At 42.6% G+C, this 13,567-nt stretch overlaps 2 protein-coding genes across 5 annotated transcripts in view; one reads left to right on the top strand and one right to left on the bottom strand.

Annotated features, from left to right (window-relative positions):
- LOC106084958 (ribose-phosphate pyrophosphokinase 2) overlaps nucleotides 1-13,567 on the bottom strand; it is a 140,504-nt gene that overhangs the window by 18,565 nt on the left and 108,372 nt on the right. The gene's annotated exons all lie outside the window — the stretch shown is intronic.
- Nucleotides 5,382-6,359, top strand: LOC106084959 (sperm flagellar protein 1). Its single transcript, XM_013248948.2, has one exon. It carries the CDS (start codon nucleotides 5,512-5,514, stop codon nucleotides 6,256-6,258), a length of 747 nt encoding a protein of 248 aa, XP_013104402.2. The 5' UTR covers nucleotides 5,382-5,511; the 3' UTR covers nucleotides 6,259-6,359.

Raw genomic sequence — 13,567 nt, 5'->3', positions numbered from 1 at the left:
CAAATCGAATAAGAATTGTGCACTCTAGAGGCTAAAGAAATCAAGACCCAAGATCGGTTTATATGGCAGCTATATCAAAACATGGACCGATATGGCCCATTTACAATACCAACCGACCTACACTAATAAGAAGTATTTGTGCAAAATTTCAAGCGGCTAGCTTTACTCCTTCGGAAGTTAGCGTGCTTTCGACAGACAGACGGACGGACGGACGGACGGACGGACGGACATGGCTAGATCGACATAAAATTTCACGACGATCAAGAATATATATACTTTATGGGGTCTCAGACGAATATTTCGAGTAGTTACAATCAGAATGACGAAATTAGTATACCCCCCATCTTATGGTGGAGGGTATAAAAATGTGCATGCTTACAAAATTTCAGATGTTCGTATTAAATTTATAAAAAAATATGCAAAATCTTTTAAGTGATGAAACTACAATACAGTTTAAACCCATTTTCGTGTACTTCGAAGTTATTCAAAAGTGTAAAAAGCTGTAATAATTAAATAACATCTTTACCGCTGTTACTCTTTCATCCCTCAAACTTGACTCCATACTCCGCGTCTCTTATTGGTTTCGCCGCTAGCGATGTTTTATGACTCTGACTCTCTGGTTGTGTTTAAACTCTTACATGCATTTTATAATGGAAAGCAAAAAACCGCCGCGGCTAGAGTCAGAGTCTAGCGTCATGACGCCGAAATAGAAACTATTCTACTTTGACAGCATCTCTCGCAGCATATTTCTCTCTGAAAATGAAAATTCGTTACGTTGCCAACAATTTTATGGGAATTTTGCTAAATCTATGGTAATCTTACATGAAAAATATACATAAATTTTTTTTTAAGTGATAAACTTGAAATTCAATTTAAGTGAATTTTCAAAGTGATTAAAAAGTGTTAGAACTGTAATAATTAAATAACATCTTTACCACCAATCTCGCTGTTTCTCTTTCATTCCTTAAATCTGACTCTAGACTTTGCATACTTGGTTTCGCCGCCAGCGATTTTTTATGACTCTTGACTCTTTGGTTGGTAAACCCAACCGTGAGTGTCTCGGGAGTCGCGAGCGTCTCCTGAGTGTCGTGAGCATGATTTCACTCGCTCGCGCTTACGCACGAAGAATTTTGATTAAAACACGGTCACGCACGATTAAGTGATTGGATTTGGATCATTTACATGACTCACGCGTGACACGAAAGCTCACTACTCACGTGCAAACCTCTACAGCGTGAACAATACCCTGACAGTGGTGTATTATGGAAAATCACAAGGATGGTCTGCGCAAACTACAATAAAATGGTGCTGTTGAAAAGACATATCGAAACTTGGTGTCATATCGAAATCGAAGATGAAGTGCACAAGATCTAAAACGCGGGAATTACTATTGTGAGTTCCATCTTGCAATCAAGACTAAACTCGCACATAAAGTTGAACCTATCGCCACTGCACAGTGGTCGCTGCAATTGGTCAAAATTCAAAAAATTAAAGTCTAATATTTGGTACCATATATGCATACATTAACTCTTAAGAGGTTAAGCATCTCGAAAGTATACATGTGTTTGACTCATTCTAACGGTACTCTTGAAAGAAAGAAGATTTAATTATTTTGCATTTCGCAGGTCCCTGACTCCCTCAGTCTGAAGACAGTCCTCAACGCAGCGCACTTCACGTACAAGTGCAAAGGGCTCCGATCAAGTTCCGTATTCTATGTTGCTCTCGGAGCACTCCTCCTCGCCGCCGATATCAGCAGAATCGCAATACCCTGTTCCTTCTCTATCATACCGCGTAGACCGACCTTCTTCAGGGCCCGGTGGCACACTACTCTGGACCGTCTTTGGTCTAAGTCCCTAATTCCTACTTATCGAGTTGCGACATGAGTAGAGCGCCTTCAGCTCTCATCAATGTTTCTTTTTCTGGATCTCCCCATAGGACATTCGCTTCCATGCGCGCTCGTCGCTCAAGTCATTAGCCTGAACAGCGTCGCTTTCCCCCTGTTTATCGACGACAGTCCTTTGGCCGTTACAGCAAAATGCGAAGCCTAATTCGGCCAAAATTTCAAAACAAAAATAAATTTAAAAATCGAAAATCTCCGAGACCAAGATGTTGCAGACCTTAAGTGGACTTTTTTGTAGGGAGCACTATCCACCAAAAACTTTGGAAAACGGACCACAAATGAAGATTCGGCAGCTCGAACATGTTTTCGAAATATCGAGGTGACCAATTTAATGGGGGCCCACCTAGGGCCTTGTATGATCGAGTATGATCTCGTAAACATCTCAGCTCTAACCATTTAAAATTTCAAAGAGTAATCTCTACCCATTCTCAAACGGCGCTAGTTTTTTTTTTCGATTCTACTCCAACTCGATCTGTGGTTCCTCAATATGGACGCCCCGAGCCTTGAACCATCCATGTGGCATGAACTTCCAGAAGACAATATGAATCAAGAATCAAGCCGATCGGCCAATAAATGAGTGTTTGGCAAGGTAATTCAAAATTTGGCATGCTCGAGGTGACCAACTTTCAAGCCCCATGAATCACCCTGGATTCACTAGGGTCCTCAAATTTTGCATACATATTGAAAAACATATCTCTATCCATTCAAAAGTTCCAGAATTATTTCCAAGATATTTTGATTTGGCAACACTCGGGCTGACGACAAAATGTCATAGCTGTATAATCTTTAATTAAAATTAATAAATAAATGTTACAATTATTATTATGTAATGCTCGAAAAAACATTACTACTACTACTACACTGCGCGTTGTAGTTTATTTGACATTAGCAATATATTTCTGCCCAGCTCATCGCCAACCTCATTATCTGTCACATCTCGATGGCAGCTCATGGTTTCTGCTCCGATATGGAGGAAGCTTCTTCCACTGACTGACAAGCTTTGATTTCACATCGCCTTGCGTAAAGTACGACATGGAGATCTAACATTGCAGTGAACAGTCAGCAAGACAAAGTCTCACTAGACTACGACTCGGATATGTCTCCCTCCTCAATATTTTGAGCCATATGGTATGGTACGCTTCCTTGGTGAGGACATTGTGTTGATCCTATCGAAGAATTGGCGCAAGGGGAAGGTTTAACGACCTTGTAGTGTGGACTTGATCCTCAACCTCATTATCCGCCAAATCTTGATGGTCTGGAGATTAGAGATGTGCACGTGAGTAATTTTTACTCAGGTTCATGTTCACGAGACAAAAACACACGCACTCTCACGCACGTCTTTTTTAGTGGACTCACGTTCACGCACGCTCACGCTCAACTCACGAAAAACTTGCCAACCACGGTTGAAAAAATACTTTTCTACGAAGCGAAAAAACGGATATTTCGTTGATCCTATCGAAGAATTGGCGCAAGGGGAAGGTTTAACGACCTTGTAGTGTGGACTTGATCCTCAACCTCATTATCCGCCAAATCTTGATGGTCTGGAGATTAGAGATGTGCACGTGAGTAATTTTTACTCAGGTTCATGTTCACGAGACAAAAACACACGCACTCTCACGCACGTCTTTTTTAGTGGACTCACGTTCACGCACGCTCACGCTCAACTCACGAAAAACTTGCCAACCACGGTTGAAAAAATACTTTTCTACGAAGCGAATAATATTTTTCTTTTGCAAACGTCTGCGAAAAGTAGGCGAAAAAGTAGTACTCTGCTTATAGTGAGAAAAATGGCAAAAACAAGTAAAAAGGTGTTAAGTTCTGCCGGGCCGAACTTTGGATACCCACCACCTCGTGCATATATGTAAACCACCTTTCGCAGCTGTATCGAAATATGGTCCGATTTGGACCAAATGGTCTAAAAGGTACAAGTCATTGTTCAATTTTGTAGAAAAAATATTGGCCTTTTTGGTAGCCATATCCAAATATAGACCGATCTAAACCATATACGACACTGATGGCAAAAAGCTTAACATAAGTCACTGTGTCAAATTTCAGCGAAATCGGATTATAAATATGCCTTTTATGGGGCTAAGACTTTAAATCGAGAGATCGGTCTTCATGGCAGCTACATCCAAGTGTGAACCGATCTGGGTCAAATTGAAGAGGTATGTCGAAGGTTCTAACACAACCAACTGTTCCAAATTTCGGCGAAATCGGAAATAAATGCATCTTTTATGGACCCAAGACCTTAAATCGAGAGATTGGTCCATATGGCAGGTATATTCAAATTTGAACCAATCTGGGCCAAATTGAAGAAGGATGTCGAAGGCCCTAAAACAACTCACTGCGCTAAATTTCGGCGACATCGGACAATAACTGCGCCTTTTATGAGCCCAAGACCTTATATCGTGAGATCGGTCTATATGGCGACTATATCCAAATCTGAACCGATCTGAGCCAAACTGAAAAAGGATGTCGATTGGCCTAACACAACTCACTGTGCCAAATTTCAGTAAAATCGAATAATAAATGTGGCCTCTATGGGCCTAAGACCATAAATCGGCGGATCGGTCTATATGGGGGCTATATCAAAATAAAGTCTGATATAGCCCATCTTCGAACTTAACCTGCCTATGGACAAAAAAAAAGGATCTGTGCAAAGTTTCAGCTCAATATCTCTATTTTTAAAGACTGCAGCGTGATTTCAACAGACAGACGGACATGGCTAAATCGTCTCAGATTTTAATTATGATCAAGAATATATATTCTTTATAGGGTCGGAAACGGATATTTCGAATGGTTGCAAACGGAATAACAAAATGAATATATCCCCATCCTTCGGTAATGGGTATAAAAATTATAGTGGCAACCCTTGGAACCATTATGACTACCATTGCCGCCATTATTTTTGTTTGTGATTAGATTTGAATCTCACTCACGAATCATGTGACTCACGCGTGATTCAAGCGTAACACGACTACTACTCTCAACTCACCTCTCCGGGAGTTATACTGCTTAAATTGACTCACTAACCTCGACTATGCCTACGTGGGAAGTTGAGCCACCCAACTTTACAAAGTGCGTTCTTTGAAGCAGAAAGCTGGTTACATTTCAGAAGCCCTCAGCCATGTAAAATCTCTTTAAGAAGGATCTTGTTTAGCCGCGTGTCGTTAGAGTGAAGGGCTGCGAAGACTACCTCAATTGGAGTTTAGGAATGCTGTTCAAAATTTAGCAAAACTGGCTCGAAACCGAACCGGTCTCCAACTTCGGGTAAATTCCTCGATTCTGACCTAAGAACTCCGACCCCATAGCCTTGGTTAGGACATAAAGCCACAACTTGAATCGGACAGCACATGTAGATATAGAAAAGAGAGACCCCCGTTAATTCCTAATCATTTTTTTTGCCAATCTGGTATTGGGTATAAGAAATTCCTTTGTTTTGCTTTAGAATTTTCTTTTGTTAATTTTAAAGCTTTGACTTTTTATTCATTTAATTTTCGTCATATCGAAAAAATAAACCAGCTAGAAAGAAAATAAATCTATTTCTTGTTTTTACAAAACGTGTTTTAATTCGTTCTTTGAAAAGCTTTAAAATCACCCCAAGCAAAACCATGGCTAAAAGATTTAGCGATGAACAACTGAATGACCTCAAAAGTTGGCTACATCAATATGGAGTGACCTACAAAAATCTGCATCGTGACTTTTCTGATGCTTTGCCCCTTGCAAATCTGCTCAAGAAAATGTATCCAAAACTCATCGATTTGCACAACTATTCATCGGCCAATAGTACTCAGCTAAAATTAAACAATTGGGAAACTTTAAACTTCAAGGCATTGGGCAAGCTGGGATTGTCCCAAAATAAGAATATGCTTAATAAACTCGCCAAAGGAACGCCAGGATTTATTGAGTCTCTACTAAGAGAACTGATGGTGCTCGAAAGACTAGAAAAACAATCTAAAGTTGGGGATCAGAATGAACAGGAACAAAAATGGTCTGAAAATCAACAGATTACCACGATTATGTTTAACAAACGAATCGATGATAACCTGGTGCCAGTGCCGCAAAAAATGATCCTGTACTCCATATACGAACAAGCCGTAAAAGAATCTCAGGCCAAGGATAATTTAATACGGTCAGCTCAACAAAAGATAACCCATTTGGAAAATGTTATTCAATTGAAAACAGAACGCATTGATGAGTTGTGCACGCAAATGGCTAAATTATCGGTGAGGAGCTTAGAGCGACAACGCACTACGATGCTGGAACATTCCCTTAGAGGTGGTGTATTAGTATTGGATGAACTTGATATTAAATCACCTAAAAATGTGTATCGTTCAACCAAGAATGTTACCGCTTAGCGCAGTCTACAGTTGTTGTTGTTCGCTTTACTTAAAATATAGACACAAAAATATATCTGGACTTGCTATTGCTATTCAAAGCCCAAATTTTACACCGTAAATGCTCAAATGTTTTTTTCATCTGTCAACAAGATCGACTGAATTTCAAGTTCCCCTTCTTAAGAGGAGCCACAAAGATGATAGAATTTGGTTTATAATAAATATTTCATTAAAAATTCAAATATCGCAAGCTTTCAACAACTGTGCTAAGTATACGGATCTCGACATCTTGAGACGGTAGAGAACGTAATTATTATCCGATTTGGCTGATAGAGGGCGCAATTATTATCGGATTTGGCTGAAATTTAGCATGAGGTGTTTTGTTATGACTTCTAACAACTGTGCTATGAATGGTCACAATCGGTTCTTAACCTAATATAGCTGCCATATAAACCGATCTCGGATCTTGGCTTCTTTAGATGGTAGAGAACGCCATTATTATTCAATTTGGGTGAAATTTTACATGAAGTGTTTTGTTTTGATTTCCAACAATTATGCTAAGTATAGTCGAAATCAGCCTAGCAATTCTCACCCATTATACTTTGTTTGCCTATAAAGAGGTACGGGGCTAAGAACTTGACAAATGCGAACCATGGTGGAGGGTATATGGGGTATTCGTGGCCTTTCAAATAATCGAACAATTGAAAATGACACATTTTCAAATAAACAAATAATTTAGGACGGTTAATTGATTAATCGTTTGGAAGTGAAAAAAAGCTTATAAAACCCCGTTTACACTGCTCTTTAAATCCAGATTTAATGGCCCGATCATCTGTTTTCCTTTTATAAAATCAGCTGACGAGAGCCTCAAATCCGGATTTAATGAGCAGTGTAAACGGAGTTTAAATATATGAATTATGTCATTTGTCTACATTTTTATACCCTCCACCATAGGATGGGGGTATACTAATTTCGCCATTATGTGTGTAACTCCTTGAAATATTCCTTTGAGACCCTATAAAGCATATATATTCTTGATCGTCATGACATTTAAAGTCGATCTAACCATGTCCGTCCGTCTGTCTGTCGAAAGCACGCTGACTTTCGAAGGAGTAAAGCTAGCCGCATGAAATTTTTCACGAATACTTCTTGTTAGTGTAGGTCGGTTGGGATTGTAAATAGGCAATATCGTTTTAATATAGCTGTCATATAAAACGATCTTGGATCTTGATTTCTTGAGCCTCTAGAGGGCGCAATTCTTATCCGAGTTGGCTGAAATTTTGCACGAAGTGTTTTATTATGTCTTTCAACAACTGTGCTTAGTATTGTTCATATCGATTCATAACCTGATATAGCTGTCATATAAACCGATCTTGAATCTTGACTTCTTGTGCCACTAGAGAGCGCAAAATTTGGGTTAAATTTTGGGTGAAAATTTGCAGGAAGTGTTTTGTTACGGCTTGCAACAGTTGCGCCAAACCGATCTGGGATCTTGACTTCTTGAGCCTCTAGACGTGGCAATTATTATCCGATTTGGCTGAAATTTTGTGCAACGACTTCTCTCATGACCTTCAACATACGTGTCCATATAAACCGATCTCCCTAATTTACTTCTTGAGCCCCTAAAGAGCGCAATTTTTATTCGAATTGGGTGAAATTTTACACAACGACTTTTACTATGGTCTCCAACATTCAATTCAATTATGGTCCGAATCGGACCATAACTTGATATGGCTCCAATATCATAGCAATTCTTTTCTTTTATCATATGTTTGCCTAAAAAGAGATACCAGGAAAAGAACTCGAAAAATGCGATTCATGGTGGAAGGTATATAACTGTATGTTTTCGATCATTTGGGACCATTTTGGACAACATTTCTTTGGATTGTGATTAGAATTTTTTACTTTAGTTCAAAAAGGAAGATCAAATAAACCGGATCTATTTGGCCTACTTACTACTGAGGTTATACACGAATAAAAGAAAGACAGGAGAAATGGAGAACCCGTGCGGGGGGTGAAAAAACGCCCGTGTTCACATAAGCATGGAGGTGGTACCTACGCCGGAGCTTATGGAGGAAAAAAAGTTCACAAGTTCACCCAGATCACAGAAGAAACGGCTCCCTAGAAAGACCCGGACAGACCCCTCACAGCTACTGCAAAAGTCGTCTGTGGCAACCTTCTGGCAGCATGTTTTCCGATTAGACAGTGACCTGTCATGACGGACACAATGACTGAGACGTCTGTTCTAGCCAATGACAGCAAAGCAGTATACCTCTTCAAATCTAGAAGAGGCCACATAGTTTTCTCAAAACCCCCTTTTTGTGGCCATCCATCATTCGTTGCCCTTCGGGCCTGGTCCTGAAAACTTTGCACATGTCGCTAGAGGCGTACCCACTGATTCCAGTATCCCTGGAATGTGTAAGGTAGTTCCTAGTCTCACAAGCTCGTCTGCTTTATCATTCCCTGCGATATCGCTGTGGCCCGGCATCCAGAACAGGTGAATTTTGATTTGCGACAGTCGAGGGCGGTTTTTGTGTTCAGAAATACGTTCTGCAGGGATTTAATGGCTGTCTGAGAAGATAGTTATGCCAATCGTCGTAATGACATTATATCTTAGCCATTATCCTCAATTGCAAGGATCTCTGCTTGATACACATCGAGGCAACTCTTACAGAAGTCATTGTGCGGTATTCCCATTCCCATATTCCGCTTATGACCCATGTCAAGGTACTCATCGATCTCTTATCGAACGCCAGCAACTCTCTCGTCCTCCTCTGGTAGATGACCGACCATAGCTCTTTGCAGTCCGGCAAATATCCACCGAGTCCTACCTCGCCGCCGACGCCGCCCTGGTCGTCCCCGTTACTGTGTTCAGTAGCTCGACAATTGACACGTAAGCAAGACCGATAACTTTACCCCCGGCGCAGACGAACCCTTCCTGGCGCACTCGATCGCCCTCTCATTCCTTTGAATCCCCTCATGCCCAGGAACCCATGTCAGCATTACATCATGGGCCCGGAGCCTATCCAGAAACTCTAAACAATCCGCCAGGCATCTCGACCTCACTATCCTTGACCCTAAGGCCTCGAGCGCCGCCATACTGCTCACATAAAATCTAAGTTTCGAGGGCGGTAAGTCCCTTATCAGAATTTCTCTTGCGGCCACTGTAATGGCACAGACCTCTGCCTGAAAGACCGTACACTCATCCGGCAGTCTCAGAGACATACTACTGATATTGAGTGCATCAGAGTAGACCCCCAATCCAGTCTCCGACTCCATCTTGCAGCCATTTGAGTAGATCGAGGTCTCATCCTACTCAAGTACAGCATTCGCCCCCCATTAGTCCCTCTCAGGAAATCGAATCGCGAAAGCCCTTACTCCAGTCGACACTGGTGCCAGGTAATCGGAGATCCTCCTCAGTCTACCCTCCGCATCCATAACACCCAAAATCGAACTGTGGCCGCAACCATCCCCCGTCAGCATGCCGAGCTCCCTCAGCCTAAGCGCGATCCTAGCGGCGGAGTTCCGAATATAGGCCTCAATGGGCTGCATATCCTCCCCGCACCGCCACCAGGCCTGCCTGCGGTGCGGATCTCAGTGTTCCTGTGATTCCGACGCAGGCCAGTCTCTGGACCTTCTCGAACTCCCTCGTACGCGTCCTCTTCCCAACGGCATTTCACCATACCAGTACTCCATAGGCCAGTACTGGTCTCACGATGGCCGTATACATCCAATAAATCATCTTGGGAGCTACCCCCCAATTAATATCGAACCCATTTCTGGTAGCCCATCGCGACAGCCTCCTTAGACCAGCAGTACGACGTCGTCCGCATAAGCGATAATTCTCCGGCCGTCCCCACCGAGATCCATCAGGATTTCATTATTCAAGAGGTTCCATACAATCCATAGAACACCACTCCTTGGCGCGTTCCTCTGGTCATCCGCCTTCTAACCACACTATCTCCCAGGTTCGCATTAATAATCCTGCCATAGAGCATATTATTGGTCCACTGGGAGATTAAGGGGTGGACCAGATGGAAGATAAAAATTTTTGAAATGTTTTTGACATTTTTTAGCTTCTTTGAAAACAGCAGAAAATGCTTGCTGTTTTAGCAAAAAAAAAAATACTTCAGCAGACTTTCTGCTGCTACAGCAAACATTTTTGCCGTTTTTACTAAAAAAATTTTTTGAGTGTACACAAATCTCAATGATAACATACAACTTTTATTAAAAATTTGCCATAATTAATTAGGGAATGAAATCACCATTTTTTTTTGCTAGAAATCTATTGTTTAATAAAAGTAACCGCGAAAAGCAAACTTAGTACCAACCTTCAGAAGGTAATAATTTTCCCTAAACATGCAACGCAATGTTCATTGAAGATTTATTTCTTAAGCACGCAACATTGAAAATAAAACCAAACAATCTATAAATCACATTAAACTTGAACGCTTCTATATATACTAAAAAGTTTAATTTTCAAAAATATTTTTAAAATATTTATAACAACATTTTTGAAGGTCATGTGATATGGATTTGTTCACACACTTGCTGTGTCGCCGTCTAAGAAATGACGACAACCTAAACGTCGGTTGGTCCACCATATTCCAAAAAAAAAAAAAAATATTTATGTACAATTATGGGCGGTCGAAAAGGGATTTGCTTCGAAAATAAAGCCATAAATCTTTGGTGTATGTATGTATGTAAGAATCATATGTCTCAATACGTTAATAATACCGCGAAATGTGGAATTTAGAAACTATAAAGTATAGGTTATGCATATATTTCGTCTTTAACATTACGATACATTCCGTATTGAAATTGAAAGATTATTTAACCAAATTCTTGTGTCCTCCATTTTCTTCTTATATATAAAAACCATGTTGTTGTTGTTGTTGTAGCAGTTTATTGTGTACTATCTTTCGTCTGCTTGATTCTGTTGAGTGTCAAGACCCAGGAATTTCGCGACTAAGATGGGGTGCGTCCACAGGGATCTGGGTCTGAGTCGAGTGGGTCTGGCCGGGCAGTTAAACAGGTGACGTGTATCGTGCGGTCCCTGGTTACAGTCGGGACATACATCTTGCACGTCGGCATCAATCCTAGCTCTGTGGGAATTGAGGCGGCTGCATCTGCCGGAACGTAATTGAGCCAGAATCACTCTGGTTTGCCGGGGGAGGTCGATTTCTTCGGGTGCAATGGGAGGCGGTCGTACTCCAAGGACTACATTCACCCGGTAGCCAGTTAACGCGTCTGCTACCGTGTCTGCATGAATGTTGTTCAGACCCGCTTGATATGCCGCTTGATCTAGAGGTTCTCTCTTGTAGCGCTGGACCTCACGCTCTAGATCATGTAGATCTACCTTAAGGCTTCTGGGCGGTGGGTATCTATCCACAAGATGATGATTTGGATGATTTCTGCGATAACAGCCCAAAAGGTATTGCTTAGACAGCATGTAGTTATGTCTTCGCACTGGTAGGATCTTTGTCTCCTGGTGGAGGTGGTCCACATGAGAACTAAGGAGGCAGCCCGTCGCAGTTCGGAGGGCGGCATTCTGACAGATCTGAATATTATTCCACTGCGTGTCACAAAGCTGACGTGACCACACTGGCGCTGCATAACTTACCACAGACCGGCCAATTGCTTTGTACGTGGTCAACAAGGTTTCTTTGTCTGCACCCCAAGTGCTGCCAGCGAGTGACTTGAGGACCTTGTTTCTACTTTTGACTTTATTGCAGATTGCTGTGGCATGTGGGGAGAAAGTGTAGGAGCTGTCAAATGTGACGCCAAGTATTTTGGGACACTTGATGGTCGGAATCAATTCTCGATCGACCATCACAGTCAGCTCAGAATTCACCTCACGCGTATTTGTAGTGAACAGTGTGGCTGAAGATTTGGTGGCGGATATCTTCAGATTTCTTGCAGCGAAATATGAGGCAAGCTCGTTGAGGTATACGTTCAACCTATCGCAGATGTCATCAATGGGTGGGGGGCCTGATGCCAAGATCGTACAGTCGTCCGCATATGATACGATCTCTATGCCGTCTGGAGGAGGTGGGATGGAGGAAAGGTAGAGGTTAAACAGAGCCGGAGATATCACCCCGCCTTGGGGAACTCCCTGTTTCACTCTACGGTGTTTTGACTTCTTATCCCTAAATTCCACAAATGACTGGCGGCCACACAGATAATTCGCGACCCAACGTTTAAGGCCTGGCTGGAGGGACGTGTTGGCGATGTCCTCAAATAATTTGGCATGGCTGACCGTGTCGAATGCCTTCGATAGGTCCAATGCCACGAGGACCGTCCTATCACATGGCCTGGGTTGATTGAAGCCACGGCAAATGTGTGTGGTGATGGCATGCAAAGCTGTTGTTGTGCTGTGCAGTCTCCGAAATCCGTGTTGATGCTCGGCGAATGGAAATTCTCCTACGAGGCTCGGGAGGAGTAATGCCTCAAGCGTCTTAGCCACTGGTGAGAGAAGGGAGATCGGTCTGTACGACTCCCCCAAACTCGGGTCTTTACCAGGCTTCAGTAGCGGGATCACTCTGCCCATTTTCCAGACATCGGGAACTATAAGAGTGTTCAATGACAGGTTAAGGACAGTGGTAAGGTACTCAACTCCAGGTAAATCCAGATTCTTCAGCATCAATGTAGAGATTCCGTCGGGGCCCAACGCCTTGGAAGATTTGGCGCCACGGATGACATTCGTAACTTCGCCCACGGTAAATTGTGATGGCTGTTCATCGGCTCGGAGACCACGAATACGGCGAATGGCTCTCCTCCTTGCCCTGTCTCTCTCGGGATGCACGATAAATTGACGGTTGAACAACCTGGCGCATCTCTTCGGATCAGTCACGGTTAACTCGCCAAAAGTGACTGAGGTCCTGTCGTCCCGTCTACCGGGGTTCGAGAGAGACTTAACAGTGGCCCACAATTTGCCTGCACCGGTGCCTAAGTTACATTGCTCCAAGTGTTCCAGCCACAAATTCCGCTTATGTTCGTTGACTACCCTGTTTATTTCCAGATTCAGCTCGCTGATTCTGGGGTTAGCGGGGTCCATAGCACGAATCCCATCACGCTCGTCTGCGAGTACCACTGCTTGCGCCGGGAAATTGGGTCGCACTTGCGGTATTCGACCGGCTGGTATAAAGCGAGCGGCTGCTGCGTTGATGATGTCTCGGAATTTCCTCTCGGCCACAAGCACATCAGAGGGGGGTGGCAGTTCATTGAAGCGGCGATTGGTATACTCTCTGAAGCCAGTCCAATTGGCCTTCTTATAGTTGATGAACGTTCGGCGCTCAGAGGTTATGAAGTCGGGTGGTCGGTCGATGGT

The sequence above is a fragment of the Stomoxys calcitrans genome, chromosome 1 (assembly GCF_963082655.1).
Source record: "Stomoxys calcitrans chromosome 1, idStoCalc2.1, whole genome shotgun sequence".
Lineage (NCBI taxonomy): Eukaryota > Metazoa > Arthropoda > Insecta > Diptera > Muscidae > Stomoxys > Stomoxys calcitrans.
Note: the sequence above shows the minus strand (reverse complement) of the source record. Positions and strands in the feature narration are given on the sequence as shown.